Source organism: Hemiscyllium ocellatum, chromosome 22 (assembly GCF_020745735.1).
Source record: "Hemiscyllium ocellatum isolate sHemOce1 chromosome 22, sHemOce1.pat.X.cur, whole genome shotgun sequence".
Taxonomy (NCBI): domain Eukaryota; kingdom Metazoa; phylum Chordata; class Chondrichthyes; order Orectolobiformes; family Hemiscylliidae; genus Hemiscyllium; species Hemiscyllium ocellatum.
The window spans coordinates 32,738,529-32,766,140 of record NC_083422.1 but is presented as its reverse complement, the minus strand read 5'-3'; the positions used below and the strand labels follow the sequence as shown (position 1 = coordinate 32,766,140).

The following is a 27,612-nucleotide window of genomic DNA, read 5'->3' as shown; positions in this document are numbered from 1 at the left end:
TTTTTTGGACGGCAGCCAATAACTGATTGAATTCCATAGGGGTCAGTGTTGGGACCACAACTATTCACATTATACATTATAACCACCTTGACAAAGGAACTGGGGATATTAATGCTCAGTTTGCAAATGACAGAAAAATAGGTGGAGGGACAGATAGTGTTGAGGAAGTGGGGAGGCTGTCCAAGGATTTGTTCAGGACAGGAGAGTGGGCAAAGAAGTGGCAGACGGAATAAAATATGGGAAAGTGTGAGGTATTGCATGTCAGTAGAAAGAACAGACTACATTCAAAATGGAGAAAGGCTTTGCAAATCTGAAGCACAAAGAGATTTGGGAGTCCAATTTCAGCCTTCTCTTAAGGTTAATGTGCATGTTAACTGGCAATTAGGAAGGCCAATGCAATATTAGCATTCATTTCAAAAGGATTGTAATGCAAGAGCAGGAATGTACTGCTGAGGTTAAATAAGGCTCTGGTCAGACACATTTGGAAAATTGTAAACAGTTTGGCTCCATATGTAAGCAAGGATGTGCTGGCCTTGGAGGGGGTCCAGAGGGGGTGAAAAGAATAATCCTGGAGATGAAGCGCTTTTCATAAGAGGAGTGGTTGAAGATTTGGGTCTGTACTCGATGGAGTTAGAAAGATGAGGGGTAACTTCTGATTGAAATGTACAGAATACTGAGAGGCCTGTGTACACTGGACATGGAGAAGACATTTCCACTGATAGGAGAGACTACGACCTGGAAGCACACCTTAGAATGAAGGGACACCCTATTGCTGAAGGAATTCCTCCTTATCCCTGTTTTAGAGGGTGCTGAATCCATAGAACTCATTGCCGTAAAAAGCTGTGGAGGCCAAGTCATTGACTGCATTCAAGAAAAGATGTTCTTGATTTGTAAGGGAATCAAGTGTCACAGGGAGAAGACAGGACAGGGGTTGAGAAGCATGTCAGCTATCAGCCATGATTGAATGGCAGAACAGACCTGATGGGCTGAACAGTCTCATTCTGTTCCTATATCTTGTGGTCTATTGCAATACACATTGAAAATAAGTTCTAAAATTTATATTTTGGAATTATGGAATTTATATTTTGGAATTTCACTAAACTGCTGTGTGGTTACACAGTTACAGCAGAATTGATGCCTAGTTGCTACAAATTCTAACTTTTCTTCCAAATTTGAATAGGCTTAATGAGCCTGCAATTCATGCAAATCTGACCTATCAAGGTGCACAGTTAGCTGCTAGATGGAACATCTGAATGGGGATCAACTCCTATGAGCTAATGAGGGAAGGAATAGGAGGATAGAGCAGATGAATGCATAGCTGTGAAGCTGGTGTACGGGAGAAGGATTCATATTTTTGGATCATTGGAAGCTGTTTTGTGGTAGAAGTGACCTGTACAAAAAGGACGAATTGCACCTAAATTTGAAGGGGACTAATATACTGGCAGGGAAATTTGCTAGAGCTGCTCGGGAGGATTTAAACTAGTAAGGTTGGTGGGGTGGGACCCAGGGAGATAGTGAGGAAAGATTTCAATTTGAGACTGGTACAATTGAAAACAAAGGCAGTCAAACAGTCAGGGCATACAGGGACAAAACAGAGAACAAGGTAGGCTGATAAATTAAACTGCATTTATTTCAATGCAAGAGGCTTAACAGGGAAGGCAGATGAACTCAGGGCATGGTTAGAAACATGGGACTGCGAAATCATAGCAATTACAGAAACATGGCTCGGGGATGGATAGGACTGGCAGCTTAATGCACCAGGATACAAATGCTGAAAATGTGTTGCTGGAAAAGCACAGCAGGTCAAGCAGCATCCAAGGAGTAGGAGAATCGACGTTTCGGGCATGAGCCCTTCTTCAGGAATCCTGATTTTCAGCTCTGATCTCCAGCATCTGCAGTCCTCACTTTCTCCTACAGGATACAAATGCTACAGGAAGGATAGAAAGGGAGACAAGAGAGGAGGGGGAGTGGCGTTTTTGATAAGGGATAGCATTACAGGTGTACTGAGGGAGGATATTCCCACAAATACATCCAGGGAAGTTATTTGGGTGGAACTGTGAAATAAGAAAGGAATGATCACCTTATTGAGATTTTATTATAGACCCCCTAATAGTCAGAGGGAAATTGAAAAACAAATTTGGAAGCAGATCTCAGCTACCTGCAAGAATAATAGGGTGGTTATGGTAGGGGATTTTAACTTTCCAAACATAGACTGGGGCGGCCACAGTGTTAAGGGTTTAGTTGGAGAGGAATTTGTTAAGTATGTACAAGAAAATTTTCTGATTCAATATGTGGATGTACCTACTAGAGAAGGTACAAAGCTTGACCTACTCTTGGGAAATAAGGCAGGGCAGGTGACTGAGATGTCAGTTGAGGAGCACTTTGGGGCCAGCGACCATAATTCTATCAGCTTTAAAATAGTGATGGAAAAGGATAGATCAGATCTAAAAGTTGAAGTTCTAAATCGGAGGAAGGCCAATTTTGACGGTATTAGGCAAGAGCTTTCAATCGCTGATTGGGCGCAGATGTTCGCAGGTAAAGGGATGGCTGGGAAATGGGAAACCTTCAGAAATGAGATAACCAAAATCCAGACAAAATATATTCCTGTCAGGGTGAAAGGAAAGGCTGGTAGATATAGGGAATGCTGAATGACTAAAGACATTGAGGATTTGGTTAAGAAAAAGAAGGAAGCATATGTCAGATCTAGACAGGATAGATCGAGTGAATCTTTAGAAGAGTATAAAGGCAGTAGGAGTGTAATTAGCAAATCAGGAGGGCAAAATTGGACATGAGATAGCTTTGGCAAATAAAGTTAAGGAGAATCCAAAGGGTTTTTACAAATACATTAAGGATAAAAGGGTAACTAGGGAGAAAATAGGCCCCCTCAAAGATCAGCAAGGCAGCCTTTATGTGAAGCTGCAGGAGATGGGGCAGATACTAAACGCATATTTTCCATTAGTATTTACTGTGGAAAAGGACATGGAAGATATAGAATGTAAGGAAATAGATGGTGACATCTTGAAAAATATTACAAAGGAGGAAGTGCTGGATGTCTTGAAATGAATGAAAGTGGATAAATCCCCAGGACCTGATCAGGTGTACCTTAGAACTCTATAGAAAGCTAGGGAAGTGATTACTGGGCCTATTAACGAGATATTTGTATCATTGATAGTCACAGCGGAGGTGCCAGAAGACTGGAGGTTGGTTAACGTGGTGCCACTATTTAAGAAAGTGGTAAGGACAAGCTAGGGAATGATAGACCAGTGAGCCTGATGTCAGTGGTGGACATGTTGTTAGATGGAACCCTGAGGAAAGGCAAGGACTGATTAAGGATAATCGACGTGGCTTTATACTTGAGGAATCGTGTCTCACAAACTTGATTGAGTTTTTTGAAGAAGTAACAAAGAGGATTGATGAGGACAGAGTCTTAGATGTGATCTATATGGACTTCAGTAAGGCCTTCCACAAGGTTCCACATGGGACACTGGTTAGCGAGGTTAGGTCTCATGGAATACAGGGAGAACTTGTCTTTTGGATACAGAACTGGTTCAAAGGTAGAAGACAGAGGGTGGCGGTGGAGGGTTGTTTTTCAGACTGGAGGACTGTGACCAGTGGAGTGCCACAAGGATCAGTGCTGGGTCCACTACTATTTGTCATTTATATAAATAATTTGGATGTGAGCATAAGAAGTATAAGATGACAGCAAAATTGGAGGTGTAGTGGACAGCGAAGAAAGTTGTCTCAGATTACAACAGGATCTTGACCAGATGGGCCAATGGGCTAAGAAGTGGCAGATGGAGTTTAATTTAGATAAATGTGAGGTGCTGCATTTTGGCAAAGCAAATCTTAGCAGGACTTATACACTTAATGGTAAGGTCCTAGGGAGTGTTGATGAACAAAGAGACCTTGGAGTGCAGGTTCATAGCTCCTTGAAAATGGTGTCGCAGGTAGATAGGATAATGAAGAAGGTGCTTGGTATGCTTTTCTTTATTGGTGAGAGTATTGAGTACAGGAGTTGGGAGGTCATGTTGCGGCTGTACAGGACATTGATAAGGCCACTGTTGGAATATTGCCTGCAATTCTGCTCTCCTTCCTATTGGAAAGATGTTGTGAAACTTGAAAGAGTTCAGAAAAGATTTCCAAGGATGTTGCCAGGGTTGGAGAATTTGAGCTATAGGGAGAGGCTGAACAGGCTGGGGCTGTTTTCCTTGGAGTTTCAGAGGCTGAGCGGTGAGCTTTTCGAGGTTTATAAAATCCTGGGCGGCATGGATAGGTTAAATGGGCAAAGTCTTTTCCCTGGGGTGGGGGAGTCCAGAACTAGAGGGTATAGGTTTAGGGTGAGAGGGGAAAGATATAAAAGATACCTAAGGTGCAAATTTTTCACACAGAGGGTGGTACGTGTATGGAATGAGCTGTCAGAGGAAGTGTTGTAGGCTAGTACAATTGCAACATTTAAGAGGCATTTGAATGGGTCTATGAATAGGAAGGGTTTGGAGGGATATGGGCTGGGTGCTGGCAGGTGGGACTAGATTGGGTTGGAATATCTGGTTGCCATGCACGAGTTGGACAGAGTTTCCATGCTGTACATCTCTATGGCTTTATGACTCAAAATATCACAATTTTGCTATTCTTGCTTAAAACTTTACAGAAAAGGAAATCAATGTAAGTGACTCCAAATATTAACTCTGCTTTTTTCCCATAGGTGCTACCAGACTTGCTGCGTGTCTTTAGCAATTTCTGATTTTGTTAAAGATCTCCAGCCTCTGTAATTCTTTGTTTTATTTAAGTAGAAACTTGCAGCTCCTGCAGAAGGAGGTGCAGCAGAAAAGATTGATTCAATCTGAGCCAGAAGATCACTTATTGCAAAAGCAGAGATCAAAACATCATGGTGGGAGGAAGCATTGATTAATGCACTCCCGCCATCCTGTTCAGCACAGTCTCACAAAAATGTGTTGGAATCAATTTAAATAAAAGCTTAATAATGGTGATTTCTGGTGTATGAAGGGTTAATATTGTGACAAAGTGTTTTTTCTGCAAAAGGAATTCTGACTGAGGGATAGAATAGTTAGTTCATCTCATTTGTAAATATTTTCTGGGAGATTATCCTTGCTTCTTTCACCTTTTCAAAAACAATTAAAGGATATAAAGGGCCGTTTTAAAGTCTTCACATGGGGTGGGTTACTGCCGAGTGAAAACTATGACAGGTATACGTTAAGGGAGGGTAGTTGAAAAATAGCATCAAAATCTCCCAACCATTGCTCCTCTGAACTATTTGAGCTTCTTTCACTGGCTCTGCAGACACAGTCATTCCTATGGGCCTTAAGATGTCACTAGTGACAGAACTGTAACATAACATGTCTGAACAGGTTTATTAAAAACACTTACAATAGTCTTTTCATGATTTAAGTTTGCAGGTTAGATATGAGAGTTAAAATATGGTGAATTATTTGCATTAATTTTTGCTTTTGGAGATGATTCTACAATCTTGATGGAACTGGATACATAAATCTAAAAACCAGAGGTGCTTTATTCTTAAAGCACTTGAATTCTATCATGCTGCTACACTTAATTTCATTTATTGACAGTGTTTCATGAAATGTGAACTCTCATATCTTTATTCACTTTTATGGTTTATGTCGGTTTCAGTCAATTCAAAGAACACTCTTGTTTTCCCATTATTTAAGGAAAGGAAGTCAGATGCTAGATACTGCAGCCTATCAGTTTGATGTCGGATGCACAAAGGCATTACAAGGAATGGGATTTATGGTCACTTAGAGTTCAGCAGTTTCTAACAAGGCTTCAGGAAATAGGAATAACCTGATTGAATCTCCTGTGAAAGTGAACAACATAATGGATGATACCAATCCTGTTCATTTTATAAACGTTGATTTTCAAAAACCTTTCAAACCATAAACTGCTACATAAGGGGCTATTTGAAAGGATTAGATCATACAAAATGATTGAGCAAATATTCGTGGGACAAGAGCAATAAATCTCATGTTAGAATGACTGTCATTAACGTCAGCACTTTTAAATGAAACCTGATGACATATTGAGTTCTACAAGGGCCCTTTAATACAAATGAGCCTTAAAAAGAGGAGTCTGCCGAGAACACACGGTTTCAACCGAACTCTGTTCAGCCTCTTGGACTGCACTGACAATGCCAATACCAAAATGGACACTAGGGCCTGATTATTTTGTGAATCCAAAAGGTGTCACACTTAAGCAACATGGTGCTGAAGCCCCAACTTCCTGTCCACAAGTGGCACCCACTATTTCTGACAGAAGGCAGTGGGAGGGAATGGGGACGTCGTGTAATTTGCACATCATGGTTCATGAGGCAGTTGCTATCAAACAGATCCAACTTTCACCAGTGAAATTCCCAAATCATGACTTATAGAATCAGAGTCAAACAGTACAGAAACAGATCCTTTAGTCCCACCAGTCCATGCCGAACATAATCACAAATTAAACTGGGCCTACCTGCCTGCACTTGGCCATATATCTTCCAGCAATTTCTTATTCATGTCCTTATTCAAATGTCTTTTAAATATTGTAACTGCACCTACATCCATCACTTCCTCTGGAAGTTCATTCTACACACAACCACTCTCTATGGAAAAAAAATTACCCCTCATGTCTTTTTAAAATCTTTCTCCTCTCACCTTGAAAATATATTATCTAGTCTCGAAATCACACACACCTTGAGGAAAAAAAAACACCTGTGATTCACCTCATCTATCCCCCTCATTACCTAATAAACCTCTGTAAGGTCACCTTTCAATCTCTTATGCGACAGTGAAAAAAGTCCATCCTCACCTTATAACTCATGACCTTCTAGCATTTAAGGGAAAAGTTTAAAGTTGTTGGAGTTATTTGGAGAAGTTACTGGCAGAGGTCATATGTCCATTGCAGGGAACCAGATGCCCTTTTGGGAGAGGTCAGGTGTGCTTTCTCTTTGTTAATATATCTCTGTAAAAAGTAGATAACCTCTGAAACTGTCAAGGTGTCATCACTTAAAGCTCACGTTCCTTACATCTTTGAGATAAAAACCGAGCCAGTCAATAAATAAAACATGCTTGTGGTTTCACTGTTGACATAATCATTAGTGCTGCTTGACTGCTTCCACAATATATCATTCTCATAATGGGGTGATGAGGGGGTCTTCAGTAAATTAGTAGCTTTATTGACAGTTCCAAGTGTCATAGAGTCATAGAGATGTACAGCATGGAAATAGACCCTTCGGTCCAACCCATCTATGCTGATCAGATATCCCAACCCAATCTAGTCCCACCTTCTAGCACCTGGCCCATATCCCTCCAACCCCTTCCTATTCATATACCCATCCAAATGCCTCTTAAATGTTGCAATTGTACCAGCCTCCACCACATCCGCTGGCAGCTCATTCCATACATGTACCACCCTCTGCGTGAAAAAGTTGCCCCTTAAGTCTCCTTTATATCTTTCCCCTCTCACCCTAAACCTATGCCCTCTAGTTCTGGACTCTCCGACCCCAGGAAAAGACTTTGTTTACTTACTCTATCCATGCCCCTCATAATTTTGTAAACCTCTATAAGGTCACCCCTCAGCCTCTGACACTCCAGCGAAAACAGCCCCAGCCTGTTCAGCCTCTCCCTGTAGCTCAGATCCTCTAACCCTGGCAACATCCTTGGAAATCTTTTCTGAGCCCTTTCAAGTTTCACAACATCTTTCCGATAGGAAGGAGAGCAGAATTGCACGCAATATTCCAACAGTGGCCTAACCAATGTCCTGTACAGCTGCAACATGACCTCCCAACTCCTGTACTCAATACTCTATCCAAAAAGGAAAGCATACCAAACGCCTTCTTCACTTCCTATCTACCTGCGACTCCACTTTCAAGGAGCTGTGAACCTGCACTCCAAGGTCTCTTTGTTCAGCAACATTCCCTAGGACCTGACCATTAAATGTATAAGTCCTGCTAAGATGTTGGCGATCTGAGAAGATCACACTGCAGAGCTTCGCATCGCAGCAGGAGCAGGACGGTCCTTTAACCCGCCCAATCCAGGTCATCAGGATTTCTTGGGGCATTGAAAAGATTGCGGAGTCCCAAGAAACATTTAAAAATTGACTTACCTGTATTTTCAGCTGTCCAGAAATGCCTAAAAAGGGTGGAGGAGCATCTGAGGCCAGGCCTGCAGCTCAGCCTGCAGCAGCCTCGGAGCCGATTACTCTTCAGGACCTTGTGAACCAGCTCTCGAAATCTCGTAAGGTGTTGGGGAAACAGATTGAAGAGAAGCTGGCTCCAGTCTCGCTCATGCTGCAGAAGCATGAACAGCAGCTGGGAGACCTGGAGAAGGGGACGAATGAGGTGGAGCACAGGGTCACAGTAGTGGAAGCTGATGCCAATTCATTCAAGGAAGAGATCCAAGCCCTGAAGACGCAGGCTCGTAATTTGCGTGACCAAGTGGATGATCTTGAAAACAGGGGCAGGAGAAAAAACATTTGGATCATCGGTCTGCCTGAGGATAAGGAAGGTGAGTGGCCTGCGAATTTGTTGAAGATTGGCTTCCAAAATTCCTTGACTTGGAGACTGGCATGAGAGGATTGAAGTTAGAGAGGGCTCACCGGGTCGCAGCACAGAGGTCGGGTCTGGGTCAACACCTTCGTCCTTTCCTGGTGCGGTTCCATCATTACCGGGATAAGGGGAGAGTCATGGAGGCTTCCAGACTCCAGGGGAAGGATCCAAAGGCATTAATTTACAAGGGCTCTAAGATCATGTTTTTTCAGGACTTTTCAGCGGCGGTGATCCAGAAACGAAAATCGTATGATGGTGTCAAGAGAAGATTGAAGGAGGTTGGGATTCAGTACTCCCTCAGATATCCGGCAGTGCTTCGAATCATCTTAGATGGATCCAAGCATCTCTTTAACACATCGGAGAAGGCAAGAGACTTTGTGGACAAACTAACCTAATTTAAACAATTGTAGTATGTATAAATATTGTTGCTCGGGTATGCATTTATCATTCTGTAAAAGAAACGGAGGAAATCCGGTTGGAGCTTTGTTTTTCCCCTTTCTTTTCCTCTATTGATAATAATTTGGATCAAACTATGTCTGGCGGTGATTAAGATGCACATTTTAAATTTCTAAGTTAGGACATACCAAAGGATGGGTGGGGTACTTATTCCCCCCTTTTTTGATAAAAGAATGTTTTTTTTATTCATATTGATATTCTTTTTAGCTTGTGCTTGCGATGTGGCTCTAGCTGGGAGAAGTGAAGGTGGTTGAGATGGTTAGATGCCTATTTATGGGCAGTTCGGGATGGGTAGCTCCCCTCTCCGGGCAGGGGGTGAATTCCCCTACTCAGCGCTATCGGCGCTTTATATGTTGGTTTGTTTTCTGTTTTTTTGTTGTTTTTTATTTTTAATAATTTTGTTTGGTTATTAAATGTAGTGGTTTTAGTTTATGTAGTTTTTATATTTGGTGGACCAAGCGACACTAAAGCTCAGCAATTTGTGGTTTGGGTTCCTCCTCTCTGGAATTTAAATGTAATTGCAGAAGATTATGGCTAATGATTTGATTAAATGGTGTACCTGGAATATCAAGAGAAGTCACTCACCAATTAAGAGGAAGAAGGTACTCTTGAGTCTTAGAAAGGAGAAGGTGGATATTGCTTTGTTACCAGAGACACATTTGGATGACAAAAAGCATCTGAAATTACAGAAGAATGGCTTTGACCGAGTTTATTTTTCATCATTTAATGCCAAAAGTAGGGGAGTGGCCATATTGGTAAGGAAAAATCCCTCATTTAAATTGTTGGAATGTGTTAAAGACACATACTGGAGGTTTGTAATTCTTAAAGCCTTGATAAATGGGGAAGAATATGGCATTTTAAATGTTTATTGTCCCCCAGCTCATCCTCTTGAATTCTTGGTAGATGCTTTTTCTCAACAGATAAGTCTCGGCACATCATTATAGGGGGAGATTTTAACTGCCTCATGGACCCCACAGTAGACAGGTTGCCTAAATGCTCCTCAATATCCTCTGCACAAACTAAATAGTTATTGGGTTTGCGTGAGGAATTAGGGTTGGTGAACGTCTGGCGGTGTCTCCACCCTACAGGTAGGGATTTCACGTTTTTCTCCAATCTGCAAAGATGTCACACGAGGATTGATTTTTTTTCTGACCCCTGCGGTAACCCTGGATCTGGTGGCATCCTGTACGATTGGTAATGTTGCCATCTCTGATCATGCTCCAGTGTACCTCACGGTTAAAATTAAGGATGTTACAGTGGATTCAAGGTACTGGCAAATGGACCCCTTTATTCTCATGGACAGCAAGTCTGTGCAGTATTTCTCTAGGGAATTTCAGGCATTCCTAGACATTAACATAGGCTTGGTTGATAGCTCATCTGTTCTCTGGGAAACTGCCAAAGCTTATGCCAGAGGGTTAGTTATTTCATATTCCACCAGTAGGAAGCGGCAGAAGGGTGAGCAGCAACGTCTCCTTGAAGCACGGTTAAAGGCAGCCGAGAAGGCCCATTTTGACAGACCCTTGTTGGTCAAACTACAGAGGATTACGGTACTGTGGTCTACACTAAATTCCGTACTCATGCAGACGGCAAAGAAGGAGCTGGCTTTTGCAAAGCAAAGGTTATACAAGCATGGTGACAAGCCAGGCAAATACTTAGCATGCCTTGCCAGAAACAGAAGTGCCCCACAAACCATTACGGCGATTAGGGAGGGGTCTGGGAACCAACATGTGATTCTAAAAAGATTAATGTGGCGTTCCAGAGATTCCACTCTAAGTTATATCAGTCTGAGAATTGTGCGGAGGGGCAGGCCAAAATGGAATCCTTTTTTAGAGATCTGAAGCTCCTGGGTGTGACTCCCGAACAACAGTCCTTTCTCAATGCCCCATTATCAGAGCAAGAAGTGCAGGAAGCTGTGAGGCAGCTTCAGAGTGGAAAGGCACCCGGTCCTGATGGACTTCCCAGTGAATTCCATAAGGAATTTATAAATATATTGTCAGGCCTGAATATGTTTAATGATTCATACTGAATACGTTTAATGTCTCCCACCATCTCTGAGAGAGGCCAATATTTCACTTATCCTTAAAAAAGGGAAGGATCCGGAAGACTGTGCTTCATACAGGTCCATCTCGCTCTTAAATGTGGACTTTAAGATCCTCTCTAAGGCTCTTGCGTTAAGGCTGGATACTGTGTTACTCTATTATTAAAGAGGATCAAACGAGCTTTATAAAGGGTCGCAGATCCTCCAATAACATTAGGAGGTTGCTTAACGTAATTCAGGCATGCCAACAGCAGTCAATACAGGGATTGGTGATTTCTTTAGATGCAGAGAAGGCAATTGACCGAGTTAAGTGGCTGTACCTTTTCTATACTCTAGACCGGTTTGGTCTGGGCAAAGTTTTCATAAGATGGATAAAGGTTCTCTACAGTGTACCTCTCGCTGCTGTCATTACCAATGGGGTACGATCAAGCAATTTCAATATTTCTAGGGGCAGCTGGCAGGGCTGTCCCCTTTCACCATTACTTTTTACGTTGGTGATTGAACCGTTGGCAGAGGCCATTCGTGGGGATCTCAATATATTAGCTCCAGAAGTGGGGTCAAAATTACATAAGGTCTCGCTGTATGCAGATGATGTTCTAATTTTCTTGACAAATCTAGCAGTCTCAGTGCCTTGCCTGATACAATGCATTCACGCGTTCGGCGCTTTTTCAGGATATAAGATTAATTTTGCTAAATCAGAGGCTATGCTTATGGGTGGTCTTATGAAAGAGTTGGCTCTTGAGAGTGACTATAGATTCCCATTTAGGTGGTCACAGGGGGGTTTTGTGTATTTAGGCATATTCATTATTCCAGTTCTGGATTGGCTGTTCAAAGCCAATTTTACTCAACTATTTGAAAAAATTAAATAAGATCTCCAAAGATGGGAAGCACTTCCAGTCTTATGGTTGGGTCGGATAGCACTTATTAAAATGAATATTCTCCCTCATTTGCTATACCCTATACTGATGCTCCCGCTGATTTTCAATAAACAAACACTCAGGAGATTGAACAGTTGGTTCAGCTCCTTTATCTGGCACCGTAAACGGCCCCTCATTAAATTAGCTAAACTGCAGTTGCCTCACAGATTGGGTGGAGTAGACCTTCCGGACATTAAAAATTACCAATTAAGCTTGCTTTTGACCTACGTAAGTGATTGGGTTTGTGGGGACCCTCTTTCAATAAGGCTAGATATCGAAGTCTCCCAGGCAAGGTGCCCTCTTACCAGTTTGCTGTTCTTGAACAAAGTGAGGACAGTTAGGGAATATTGCCATAACCCAATAGTCATCAATACTATTAAAGCATGGAGGGCAGTTTGGCAGAGGGAAGGTAATATTGGCAAAACATCTTTGTTTACACCTTTAGTGGGTATGCCGAGTTTTCAACCAGGTATGATAGTTTCAGGATTTAAACGTTGGGCAGCTAGGGGTATATCTTACATGGGTGATTTATTTGAGGGAGATGTAATGATGTCCTTCGATCAGTTAGTACGGAAGTACGAGTTACCTAATACAGACCTCTTTCGTTTTTTTCAAGTTAGGGATTTTATTCAAAAAAAGACCACACTTTTGACTGATCCCTACAAATCTGACAGAGAAAGAGGGGTACTAAGGGCTGAGTACACTCTCTGTCAGTACTCTATATCACCAACCGGGGGGTGCCACCTCAGATGATCAACTCTGCAAGATGTGGGAAAGAGAGCTGGGTGTTGAAGCTTCTTCAGAGGCATGGGAGGATATTTGGGAGAATGCAAGGAAGATATCAATTTGCAATAGGATCCATGCTTTACAGTTGAAGATTCTCCAGAGGGTCCACTAAGCCCCAGACCATTTATCAAAATTTAAATCAGGGATATCTTCAGCATGTCCCAAGTGCAAGGTCTGTACAGGTACTCTTACCCATTGTCTTTGGTCTTGTGACAGTCTTCAAACATATTGGAGCGCTGTGGCAGGCACAATGGAGAGGATTTTAGCTGTAGGGGTGGAGAAGGACCCTATTTCGTTCCTTTTGGGCCTACCCATTGTATTTCCTGCAGATTCGCATAAGGCAAAACTTTTCAATATTCTTACATTCTGTGCAAAGAAGAATATCTTGCTAGGTTGGATATCAGAAAAACTCCCAGGCCTATCGGGTTGGCGGAAGATTGTTATGGAGCATATTCCCCTGGATTTTCTCACAAATATGGTACACCACAAAACTGAGAATTTTTACAAGACATGGCAACCCTTTTTGAAATACCTGGGCACGGATTTATCTGTCACACTAACAAGGGCTTTTATTTAGCCGTAACAATTGTGTTTCATGAGTCCAATATCCAGGGAGGAGGAACTGTGAATGTATGACTGTTTTGTTTGGCTGGGCTGAATTATTACTATTTATTTGTTTATTGTTAGGTATTTATTAAGTTAGTTAAATAGCTAGTTTAGGTTTTTTAAAATTTTATACATCTCTATATATGTTTATACATTCGTATAGGAGGGTGGGTTGGGGAATTCTTTTTATTATTTGGGTTTAGTTTTGTACTATTTTTGTACTGTTTTGAATTGTATTGTTTTGTATTTGTTGTTATATTTAAAAACCTAATTTTTCTTAATAAAAATATATTATAAAAAAAAAGATTTGCTTTCCCAAAATGCAGCACCTCACATTTATCTGAATTAAACTCCATCTGCCACTTCTCAGCCCATTGGCCCATCTGGTCCAGATCCTGTTGTAATCTGAGGTAACCCTCTTTGCTGTCCACTACACCTCCAATTTTGGTGTCATCTGCAAATTTACAAACTGTACCTCTTATGCTCGCATCCAAATCATTTATTTAAATTACAAAATGTAGAGTGCCCAGCACCAATCCTTGTGGCACTCCACTGGTCACAGGCCTCCAGTCTGAAAAACAACCCTCCACCACCACCCTCTATCTTCTACCTTTGAGCCAGTTCTGTATCCAAATGGCTAGTTCTCCCTGTATTCCATGAGATATAACCTTACTAATCAGTCTTCCATGGGGAACCTTGTCAAATGCCTTACTGAAGTCCGTATAGATCATATCTACTGCTCTGCCCTCATTAATCTTCTTTGTTACTTCTTCAAAAACTCAATCAAAGTTTGTGAGATATGATTTCCCACACACAAAGCCATGTTGACTATCCCTAATCAGTCCTTGCCTTTCCAAATACACGTACATCCTGTCCCTCAGGATTCCCTGCAACAACTTGCCCACCACTGAGTTCAGGCTCACCAGTCTATAGTTCCCTGGCTTGTCTTTACCGCCCTTCTTAAACAGTAGCACCACGTTAGCCAACCTCCAGTCTTCTGGCACCTCACCTGTGACTATCGAAGATACAAATATCTCAGCAAGAGGCCCAGCAATCACTTATCTAGCTTCCCACAGAGTTCTCAGGTACATCTGATCAGGTCCTGGGGATTTATCCGGTTTTAACCATTTCAAGACATCCAGCACTTCCTCCTCTGTAATCTGGACATTTTGCAAGATGTTACCATCTATTTCCCTACAGTCTATATCTTCCATATCCTTTTCCACAGTAAATACTGATGCAAAATATTCATTTAGTATCTCCCCCATTTTCTGTGGCTCCACTCAAAGGCCACCATGCTGATCTTTGAGGGGCCCTATTCTCTCCCTGGTTACCCTTTTGTCCTTAATGTATTTGTAAAACCCCTTTGGAATCTCCTTAATTCTATTTGCCAAAGCTATCTCATGCCCCTGTATTGCCCTCCTGATTTCCCTTTTAAGTATATTCTTATTTTCTTTATACTCTTCTGAGGATTCACTCGATCTATCCTGTCTATACCTGACATATGCTTCCTTCTTTTTCTTAACCAAACTCTAATTTCTTTAGTCATCCAGCATTCCCTATCCCTACCAGCCTTCCCTTTCACCCTGACAGGAATATACTTTCTCTGGATTCTCATTATCTCATTTCTGAAGGCTTCCCATTTTCCAGCCGTCCCTTTACCTGTGAACATCCACCTCCAATCAGCTTTCGAACGTTCTTGCCTAATACCATCAAAATTGGCCTTTCTCCAATTTAGAACTTCAACTTTTAGATCTGGTCTATCCTTTTCCATCACTACTTTAAAACGAATAGAATTATGGTCACTGGCCCCAAAGTGCTCCCCCACTGACACCTCAGTCACCTGCCCTGCCTTATTTCCCAAGAGTCAGTCAAGTTTTGCACCTTCCCTAGTAGGTCCACATCCACATACTGAATCAGAAAATTGTCTTGTACACACTTAAGAAATTCCTCTCCATCTAAACCCTTAACACTGTGGCAGTCCCAGTTGATGTTTGGAAAGTTAAAATCCTCTACCATAACTACCCTATTATTCTTACAGGTAGACTGGTTATAAATAGGTTAGCTGTCTTTAATCTGAGGCTCAGAATACAAAAATATATTTCCAAAAGGGATTTCATATTTGGAGGAAATATTTGTTTAGGTACACAATCCTTTATTCAAAATCAGAAAAGCTCCAAAATCTGAAGATGTTTCATAAAATGTTTTCTTCATAACAAAATTGTTTGACGTGCAAACAGTTAACCTGACTCCACTACCACTCGACCCGCATCACTGAGATGTGACATGGTGGCATGGCCCAGCACTGGCAGGCGTTAATTCTGTCTCAGTGCTCGTAATACTCACAGGTGCATCGCTGTTCAGTAAGATTTTTTAATTTCACCGTTAAACCATCAGTTATTCCAAAATCTGAAAATTTTTGAATTCCAAAATCCAGCTGGCACCGAGGGTTTCGGATAAAGGATTGTGAATTTGTATCAGGAATTGGTGCTTGAAGGGATTGAAGAGTTATCAATGAATGATTTTTAAATATTATTTTATCTCGCTACAGTTCCTGGTGCATATTGGGTGAGTTGGCATGGAGAGTACAATGGCAGTATGTATGAGTTGGCATTAATTTGGCAAAGGGTAAATAAAACACTATGGGTCTGGGAAGAGAGTCATAGGTTGGCATGGAACACTTAGATTAGATTACTTACAGTGTGGAAACAGGCCCTTCGGCCCAACAAGTCCACACCGACCCGCCGAAGCGCAACCCACCCATACCCCTACACATACCCCTTACCTAACACTACGGGCAATTTAGCATGGCCAATTCACCTGACCCGCACATCTTTGGACTGTGGGAGGAAACCGGAGCACCCGGAGGAAACCCACGCAGACACGGGGAGAATGTGCAAACTCCACACAGTCAGTCGCCTGAGGCTTGATGATAGAAGATCTAAGTTGTTGTGAGGAAGGTATGAAGGGCAATAGGGGTTGGCTGGGGGTGTCAAACCATAGTATGTATAGGTTTGTGTTGAACATGAGGGTGTAGGGTTGTGGGGTGTAGTTTGAGGGGTGTAGGGTTAAGGATGAGAGGGTTGTTCTTTGCTTTCTTGTCTTTATCTGGACTGGAATGAATTGCCAGAGCAACAACCTGCCACAGCACTCGGCAACACGTGATTCCCTTCAACTTTTTCTGGATTAGTGGGCTCCAAACCTAATAGCACCCACCAGAGAATAGAACTCGAAAGATGCAGGATACTTTCTCCTGTATTGAATCCGCAGTCCTTATCCTGGGGACCAATAATTTGCTTTCAGCGTGCATGTTGGTCATACCTTTAGATTGCACAATCCATGAATACTTCATTTCCAATGAAGGCGAGAATGCTAGAAACATTTCTTCCTGTAATCAGGGCATTTAAATTCTGCACAAATTGGCTGGTCAGTGTCTGCAGGATAATATTATCACATTTGTGCAATAGCAATGTATTATTTTCATCAACAAGTATTAAATATAACCAAAATTATTTTACTAAATACAGCTAAATCTGCTCTAAAGTCAATCTTTGTTAGCTTCAGCAAATTTCAACTTAAGAGAAGAGTGAGTATTAACAAAAAGTAATAAAATGGCAGAAGATAGCATAATTGGCTCAATCACCAAAGTCCAGTCAAACTTTGAGTGTTTCTACCCTTCAAAAATAGGATTTCAAAATTCTTGTAAGATTGTTATTACAAATACTAAAATAGACAAATGAGAGACCTGGTAACAGAGGGAAGAATCTTTAAAATTGATCTTTACCTTATGAAACAGATTTAAAAAAACAATTACAGACATCATGATTGGACATTTACTCAGTGTAGAGTCTTTATGAAGAAGCTTGTTAGGATCCAAGTGTAAAAGCTTGGATTACAAGTCTGAACAATAATGAGGTCAGTTCTGTAATATTGGCCACCCTACCTCAAAATGGATAGAGGTGCCTTGGAACTATTTCAGAGAAAAGTGACTGGACTGATTCCAGGCCTTTGGGAACTTAGATTTGAAGAAAGGTTCAAGCAGCTAAAAGTTATTTTTACTCAAGCATATAAAGTTGAGCAGAGCCACATTAGGAGTCATTAACGCAATGGAAAATATGTATTTTGTTGAAGTCACCAAAATGTTCAGCTTGGGCAATGGTTAAAGATCAGAAATAAAAACTCACAAGCCTGGAGCACAATTAAAAAGAAAAATTCCCTTTGGAATAATAAACTGCCAACAGCTTTCGATTTGCTCACACCAATTGTCATTGAATCTAAGGCAGGGGGGGCTAGAAAAATACTCTTGGATGCAGTCTGCCATGCTGCTATTTTAGAAACAGAAAATGGCAGTAGAAGATATACCAGTCCTTATGTGGACAGGTACTTGAAAAACATTCTGAAATGAGCGAACACCAATTTTCTTCCTTACAATTTGTCCTGTTTGAATGAAGGACATCAGACCAAAGTTAAGGCCCAGTATTTGGCCTTCAGAGGATAACAAGATTTTTTCATAGAAGGGCTCTGCAATTGTTCTCAGGTCGTATCAATTATTAGTGTTTCTTAAAAGTTTTGATTCTCCAAGCAACTCAGAGATAAGGAACTTCAGGAGCCCTGTCACAGCAGATGTCTGCTGTTCTCACATGATAACACTGATCACAAGTCTAGAAGTACTTAGTGGGCTGTAAAGCCTTTTGGGGATCCCTAACATCATGAAAGTTGCTACATAAATATAAGCCTTTCCTTCTAGGTCTTGACAACTGCTCTACCCAGGCCTGTAAGTAACTACAGGGAGTTGTGAACACAGTCCAGTAAGTCACTCAAGCCAAACTTCTGTATATTGTCTCACTATCTATACATCTCACTGTCTTGGGAAGGCAGCCAACATAATTAAAGACCCCTCCTACTCTGGTTATAATCTGTTCCAATCTCTTCCATCAAGCAGAAGATACAAAAGCTCAAACTCACATACCAACATATTCAAGAACAGCTTTTTCCTTGCTGTTACTAGTCTTCTGAATGGACTTCTCAAATTTTAAATTTAATAAAGATCACGCTTTTTCTGCCCATGTCCTGCAACCGTAACATTGCATTCTTTGCTCTGTTCTATTACCGTTAATACACTTTGTGTGGTTTGATCTGCCTGTACTTGCAAAACAAAACTTTTCACTGCACCTATGTACATGTTACAATAATAAATCATCAAGTCAAATCAAATGCCATGGAGTCCATGTCTCACAGTTGGTTGGCACAATGGAGCATCACTGTACTCTTCTGCAACACTTTATGATGAAATACAAACTGGAAAGTGTAGGTCTTTCTTCAGTGAACATTTATCTAGCTTAAGTAGTGAATCAGCAGGTGACCATGGAAAGACAAGGATTTGTGATAAGGTCATCATATGTGCACACACAGCAGCACATCAGAAGATTTAATTAGCTGGACAGTACTTTGGGTCCACCTGAGGTACTAAAAGGCCATGTGTAAAATAAAAGTCTTCCTTTCCCTTTGTTAAGTGGATTGCATGGACCAGTTGGCCTTTCTCATTCAAGACTATCATATGTTCTTAAGACACAAGTACATTTGATTCTACTAAACAATTCTTAAATAAACAGAATTCATATACAAATATATCTCATTAATTCTTCATGGACACTGACAGTAGACATTACAGGCAAAACTAATAATTAATGCTGTAATATGGACATTTCTATTGGACATGCTTTTAACCAGAATTTGCTTAAAAATGTATTAAAAAAAGCTTCTGTAATTTCTAGGTCAAAGTCAGGGAATAGGCATTGTTCATATTATCTCTCTTAATCCTAATCATTATGTATGATCTACTTTAATAAAGCATTAAAATAACATCCATTTCTCAATTCAGAATAAACATTCAATCAGAAGAAATCTGTAAATCTGTGAGATATGTTATTGTTTTAATTAAATATTTCTCATCTTCTGTGCTAATGCAATCTAAAAATAATTAGTCACAATTTAACAGGGAAAGTCTTACATAGGAAGTTGATCACCTTAAACCTTTTAAGTTAAAGTTAACCAGATCAAACCATAATCTAAAATTTCCTATCACTACTGAAGGCAATGACTCTTCCTGTTCCCGAAAGCGAATTCTAATTGAAGTCCCATTCTGTCTAAAGTTTACCACAACTTTGCTGCATTTTGGGAAAGCAAATCTTAGCACTTAATGGTAAAATCCTAGGGACTGCTGCTGAACAAAGAGACCTCAAAGTGCAGCTTCATAGCTCCTTGAAAGTGGAGTCGCAGGTAGATAGGATAGTGAAGAAGGCAATAGGTATGCTTTCTTTTATTGGTCAGAGCATTGCGTACAGGAATTGGGAGGTCATGTTGCAGCTGTTCAGGACATTGGTTAGGCCACTATTGGAACATTGCATGCAATTCTGGTCTCCTTCCTATTGGCTGAAAATGTGTTGCTGGAAAAGCACAGCATCCAAAGAGCAGGAGAATCGACGTTTTGGGCATGAGCCCTTCTTCATGAATCTGCAGTCCTCACTTTCTCCTTCCTATTGGAAAGATGTTGTGAAACTTGAAAGGGTTCAGAAAAGATTTACAAGGATCTTGCCATGGTTGGAGGATTTGAGCTATATGGAGAGGCTGAATAGGTTGGGGCTGTTTTCCCTGGAGCGTTGGAGGTTGAGGAGTGACCTTATTGAGGTTTACAAAATCATGAGGGGCATGGATAGGATAAATTGATAAAGTCTTTTCCCTGGGGTCGGTGAGTCCAGAACTAGAGGGCATAGGTTTAGGGTGAGAGGAGAAAAATATAAAAGAGACCTAAGGGGCAACTTTTTCACACAGAGGGTGGTACATGTATGGAATGAGCTGCCAGAGGAAGTGGTGAAAGCTGGTACAATTACAACATTTAAAAGGTATCTGGAGGGGTATATGAACAGGAAGGGTTTGGAGGGATATGGGCCAGGTGCTGGCAGGTGGGACTAGGTTGGGTTGGGATATCTGGTTGGCATGGACAAGTTGGACTGAAAGGTCTGTTTCCATTCTGTACATCCCTATGACTATAACTAAAATGAGCAACTTCACAAGCCTAATTTACTGACCGGATTTCTCAGGCAAGTGCAACACCAGGAAATGCACTCATCCACTGAGCCTGCATTGTATCCAGTTGTGAGGAAAATCATAAAGGCATCAAAAACATCTATTATTAGAAAGTAAATATCTATATTTTGTCGATCAGACTTTTATCTTGGGAAGGTTCTATTTGTACCACTGAGGTTTTAGGGATAACCCCCAGAAATGAGGACCAATCAAGCTTGTTACTTGAAAGTATCAAGCTCTACAATCTTAATTCTACTCAGGAAGCATTGATTCTGTCCAATTTGATGGCTTTCATGGGAATAATGTGTCATTTAAGAATAATCATTTACTTTTAGGAGGTACTAGGATGTAACATAAAGGTCCTGTGCATTAAAATAAATAGGCCTCATACAAAAACAACAACAGGGATCACTGCTCTTTAACTCAGATTTCCATATTAGTACTTAGGGAATAATCAGCTCAGGTGAACCATATCCAATATATTTTATATCAAAAGTATCAAAACAAATCGTTTCTATACTACAGATATCTTCTATCTAAAAGCTAAAAGCTATTCTTTGTGCTGTATTTGAATGCTATTTTAAACAATATTCTTGACCTTGTGGGCTACAGTTAAGTTTGCTATTATATAGTTCTGAACTTTTTACCCTAGTATTTATATCTCTTGCACAAATGCAATCCCATTTGGGATGCGTGATTATAAATCTCTCATCACTCAGTTCACCTTTTCATATTAAAACATGTTAGTTCAAATATCAAGGCACATTTGGAAGTACTTCAGACATTTTAAAGTTGTTTCATGAAGTCTTTGCTAAAAGGAAAACCAGGAATGATGTTTAAATCTGTGATTTTATATTTCAGTTGAAGAAGTCCAATATATTCAGAGTAAGGTACTATCATAAGTTACAAACCAGAGAACGGGAAATTACGATCCAGAGAACTGTGAGTTAGCAAAATAACACCCAGAAGAATCATAACATTTTCTAATTATCCATAAAGCTCAGCTTTAAAATTTGAATGAAATGGAGACATGCTCATGAATATTTTGTGTTATTGAGATTTCAGAAGACAATGCAACCTTCATATAGCCTAGAGGACTCCAAGAACAGAAATTAACCTGTTAAACCATTGTATGTATAATTCTTCTCATTTTTTTTCATTTGAACCTATTTTTCTAATCTACTTATTCAGAGATATTTTGACATACCTCTGGATCAGGTGGGACTTGAACCCAAGCTTCCGGATCCAGGGTAGGGACACCATAAAAGAGGTCTATCTCTTTTTTAAAAAAGTTTCCTTCAAATCCTAGCACTTAATTTGTTGTTCTAAAGATATATTTGACTTTAGATGTACCCTAGCAAGTCACTTATTTATATCAGTTTGAGCTTAAAGGAGAAGGCCTATCATCTTACAGCCAGTAAGTGCAATAAAGACCAATAAATGTCTGTAATGCCCATATCCTGAGAATTAGATTTTAAAACGCTTTGGCTTTTTTTATATTTAGTATTCTATGGTATTTTTGTGCAGGTTTGTATTTATGGAAAAGATCTTCAAAACCTTTGCCAATGTAATATGAAATACAGACCAATTTATGACTAAAATATAAAGTTTTGAAAATAATAGTTCTATCCATGACAGTTGTCCTTCAGGATTCCGAATTTTCATATAATATATACCCATCCACATTCTCCATCACAAACTCTCACCCAATCACATCCATTCTCATTGTTATGTCTATCATGCAGTTCAAGTCTGTAAGCCTTATTCGTGCTTCAAAGGTCTAAGTCTTGCTTTCTTTGTCAACATTAAACATCAAAACATTTATAATGGAAAAACTCCAAAGAAATATGCCAACATTTATAATGGAAAAGTTCTATGTTAGCACGTCACCATTTTGCCAATAAGAAGTGATGAATTAACTGAATATTTCAAAACAGATTTCACAAAACTACTCTCATTTTACCAAAGACTAAAATTTTCAAAACTTTCAAAATTAGATTTTAAAGAAATGTTTTAAAGTAAGTTTTATTTCATAACATGGTGATAAATACTGTACTTAGTTTCTTGTTCTTTATGGTCTTCATTAAAGCTTTGACTTCAAGGGCTAACCTATGCCAGAAGTCTGGGCTTCAAGCAAATACTGGTGAAGCAATGTATGGTTCAAAAGCATACCTCACAAACATTGCAAAGGACACTCAATGCATATATTGTGTGTGCATTTCACAGAATTGTTCAACATTTAAATATTGAAGCAATCCACTTTCAAGAGGTAACAGGCAAAAGGGCGTTTCCCAACATTCTGTCAGGATTTTAGTGCTTCAATCTTTGCTTTGCCTAAATAATAAGTGTACTTTAATCTAATCCAGTAGACAGGAAACTGACAAGATTGGATTACACCCTGACACTTACACCCTGACAGATACCTCACGCATCTACCGCAGATGTCATTAAAAGCCAATGATTTGGAGACTTCAGTGTTGGACTGGGATGTCCAAAGTTAAAACCCACACAACACCAGGTTATAGTCCAACAGGTTTATTTGGAAGTACTAGCGTTTGGAGTGCTCTCTTTCATCAGGTGATTGTGGAGAAAATTACCTAATGAAGGAGCAGCACTCTAAAAGCTAATGTTTCCAAATAAACCTGTTGGACTATAACCTGATGTGTGATTTTTAACATTAAAAGCCAATGGCATTTTAACCCTTCTCTGAAAAATCACTATGGCCTCGTAACTCAGTGACATCCAGTTTGGAGGGAACGGAGGGTTTGCGAGGCAAGCAAAAAAGGAAGGTGATATAGGAGGGAGTTTGAGCCCTCCACAATGAAGGATTGGATACTTGCAGACTTGGACTGCACACTGAGAAAACCCTCTCGGCCATATCCCCATATCTACATGATGGTAGGCTTTCCCATTGAGCCATGAGTTGCCTAATGAGCAATCAGACCTAATAGACCTAATACGTCAGGCCTAGGACTTATACCAGCAATGAGTTTTGTATTCACATTGTTCCATCTGCCCGAAACTCATTCACATTTTCTAACAGTATCATAAGTATTCTTACCCCAACTACTGCAGGCATTCAAGAAGGCAGCTCACCATCAATGTCACCATTGCAATGAGGGATGGGTGATAAATACTGCCCCAGTCAACATTACCCACATTCCCTGAATCCATTAAAATAGTTAATGTCCAATGCTGCTCAATATTATATGGTACAGGATAAAAAGGATAACAAGAGCAGCTAATAAAAATAAACTTAATTTGTACTTTTGTGGCAACTTTCCAGAACTGCTTTGAATAGCATTTTCTCATGCATCAATCTGAGCAGACTGTCTATTGAAGATAATGAAGAGATAGTATAGTCAGACCTCACACAGCGTTCACATCTGTGAAACCCCAACAGCGAGGACAGAAAATCTTGCTAAATTTCACATTTCTCCCTCACTACTGACTGAACTGAATTTGCCAACTCACCACAGAATGGAGATCAAAACTTAAGTTTTGCTGGTCTCAACACTTTTGCCAAGTGCCTCACCAGGAAGATCAAAGAGTAATTTCACAAACGAAAAGTGTTACTGATGAATAATGAGCATTGAATTCAGCATAGAAAATGGTTTAATGGTATTGATATTAATATTATTGAGGAAGCACTATAAACTCAAAGCAGCCAAACTATTTTGTTTGAAGAAAAGTTGATAAAAAATTATAAATCCATTCTGGCTTGTTTTGAGATGGGTTTCATCTACTTAAACACATATGAGCGTGTGAATCAGGAACAGGCGTCGGCTATTCAGTCTCTTGAGCCTGCTATGTCATTTGTTCAGATCGTGGGTGATCTAACTGTAACCTCAAATCCACATTTCTGCCTCCTCCGATCACCGTTCACCTTCTTGCATAACAAAAATGTATTTACCTCTGCCTTAAAGCTATTCAAGAACTTTGCTTCTACCACCTTTTAAAGAAGCAAGTTCTAAAGATTCACAAACCTCTAAGAAAGCCTAAAAAATGTCACCTCACCTCTGTTATAAATGGGCAGCCCCTGATTTTAGATTCTCCCATTACAGGAGAAAACTTCTCCTCACCTACTTTGTCAAGGCTACTCAGGTTCTTATATGTTTCATTCAAATCATCTCTTATAAATTTGAATGGATACAATGCAAAAACATCTGTCCAACCTTGCATCATAAGACAACAACTATCCACCTCCCCAATTCCAGATATTCATCTGGTAAACTTTCCCTGAACTGTCTCCAATATCTTCCATCCTTCAGATTCAGTCTCATCATTGCCCTGTATAACTGAAGCATCCCTACTTGAGTATTCAGTTCGCCTTATGGTAAGTGGTAGCATTCTATTAGCTTTCCTAATTACATGCTGCACCTGTGTACTAACTTTTGCCATTCATACAGAAGGACACCCAGATTCCTCTGCATCTTACAGCTCTGCAACTCTCACCATTTAGATAATGCACTTTTTTTCTTTTTGTTATATTTTAATTAACAATTCTAGCTAAATATGGATGGTGGATTGCTCTCTTGAATTCTTTTTCAAATACATTGTTATATACTTGTTCTGTGTATTCTGAAATACCCCTTAAATCTCTGGCACTGCATCTATATTGACATATTCTTTAAACTAATTTGCCAATTCATGTTAGCCAGCTCTGCTGTCATATTGTCATAATTCACCTCACTGAAATTTTAAAAACTAAACTGGCACCTCCTCCTTTCTCTCTCAAACTAAATGTAAAATTTGAACATGTTATGTTTGGTGTCCACACTCTATGAAATCATTAATTAATCTTATCTCATTGCACAAAACCAAAATCAGGTAGAGTGTGCACTCTGCCCTCACTCTTTGAATTTAATATTTACAAAGAAAACATTTTAAATTAATATAAATTTATTAGCCTAAGTTTAATTGTATTTTAGACTTTATTACTTTAGATTAGAGAAGGACATTTAATTTTCAAAATTCTGCATTACCTATACTTACTGTAAGGCAATGCTACAAAACCTTCAGCAATGGATTCAAAAATATCCATATTAACAAAGGTATTTTTAACCTGATTACAGTGAAGCCATGCTAAAACCAGCTTAAACTGAAGCCATGAACTAGGCTCTTCATGCTAGAATTAGATTGAGGTGCTTTCTATCATAAGGAAATTATTCTGATGGGGTTAATGCTAAAGAATGCACTACACTCACTCAATTTGATAATGTCAAAGAACTTAAGTGGGAAAGGTGGACTATCTTAACTTATACCTGATTGCTGTCATGCAATAAACTGTACCTTGCTTAAGGCAAGAACTTCTTCTCCTTAGACATCCTGGTGAAATTCCTCTACCACTGTAGACACAGTAGGCCTTGCGGACCAACCAGAAAATAAGGAAGATGGCAGTTATATAACCGACCACATGTAGGCAATGGTTGGCATTGTATGTTCACATGACAAGTTTGAATTTTGAAAGTACTTAATTAAAACTGGCAAATATTTTGTTTGACTTTTACCTCATGTATTGTAATCAGCCCAAGAGCAAGCTTACAATCTACATGTGAACATGGACCTTGTCCAATCATTTATTCCCAAGCAGTGTTTCAATCAAATATTTACTGCCTGGTTTAATTTATCAACATTATTGGACAGTTAATCCATAAACCATGATGTCTGGTTCAAAGATTATTCTGGTTCAAAAACCACAGCATTATCACCTTTAATAATATGGAAGCCTATTGTGTTTACCATGACACAGAAATGCAGGACTGTAATTTGTTCACATGGTAAATACTGACATTGGTTTACAGAAATGATGACTGGTGTGTATAATGTGTAGTAATAGAGATAGCTGTCAAATATTTAACAAATTTTATTACAGTTAATTATCATTCAAAATTTAATATTATAATAAAGATTAGGCCATTAGAACTGGCAGAAAATAAAGAGCAAAAACGTGGGTGACCATAACATTTGTATTAAATTGTAATATGTGATTCATCAAGCTATTCTGAGAGTCAAAACAGTTCCAAACATTATTCACTTTAAATAAACCTACAATATCCTGTCCACATATGAGCTATGACTATATTACCTTCTTTATTTACAAGATATTAGCAGCCAAAGAAAATATTAGTGCATTTAATAATGAACAATTTGAGAAACATGATCGCAGTACATAAATTAGAGTGAGGCATATGGATTTTTTTTCTGGTTCTTGACACAATTTCAGGCTGAAAGAATAGTAGAAAGTTTAACTACAAAACTAAAATGATCTGTTCTAGTGTGCAGAAAATTAATAAATGGAGATTCACTTTTCCTTGCCAATATGGCATTAACAGTCATTAGCATTGTATAAATTCCCTTCACATGCTGGTTAAACATAGAGATCGCCTGAGACCACTGTTTGTAGACTTCTATGACTCTATGTTCCTTAATTCATACCAAGTCAACTTTTTACTTCTATGTTTTACTCCTATGTAAACTGATAAAAGTAATTTAATCTGATAACATGTTTGAGGAACGTCCAGCCTTCAATTATGTCTGTATATATTGGCCTATGTTATTAAATTTTATACACTAAATATCACTGATTTATGTAGGTCACAAGAAATATCACTTAATAATCCATTGGTGGGAATTTGGAATAGTGGAGTTTTCAATTCACAGTATCACTCAGTGTCACACGGATAGATAATGTCGCTGAATGTTGTTACACGGGGTATGTGCACAGAGAAGCTTCAAGTTATATGCCTGCTGCCCAACACGAGTAGCCAGTGGTCGGTTTTACACTTGCCATGCCTGCAGAGATACTTATTCAGTATTGACGAATTCTAAACACTTTCACACGTTACAATCCAAATTGTTGCAAATATTCAAATGTACAGAAATCTAATTTCAAACTGTAATATCTGAGTGCCAATCAGAATTAATTTTCAGAAAAGTAGACCGGGCAAGACGAGGATAATATTAAACGTGGCACCACTCACTCTCAATCTTCTCTTCAGCGGCTTTGTAGGTTTCTTGACTGCTATTTGGTGTTTTTCCATTGGCTTTTTTATCAGTTTTTTTATTTCCGTTTTTTACTAGAAAATGAGAATGTATGAACAATCTTATGAGACAATATCAATGGCTTCAATGTCACTGTAATAGTGAATTTTCAGAGCTCGGTT

The 27,612-nt window shown here is 39.6% G+C and overlaps 1 protein-coding gene across 1 annotated transcript in view; it reads right to left on the bottom strand.

Annotated features, from left to right (window-relative positions):
- The window catches only part of LOC132826145 (inactive carboxypeptidase-like protein X2), a 189,809-nt gene that overhangs the window by 154,781 nt on the left and 7,416 nt on the right, over positions 1–27,612 (bottom strand). The window contains exon 3 of the mRNA XM_060841791.1: positions 27,430–27,525. Coding sequence (XP_060697774.1) covers positions 27,430–27,525 — 96 coding nt within the window. The remainder of the gene's footprint in view (positions 1–27,429; positions 27,526–27,612) is intronic.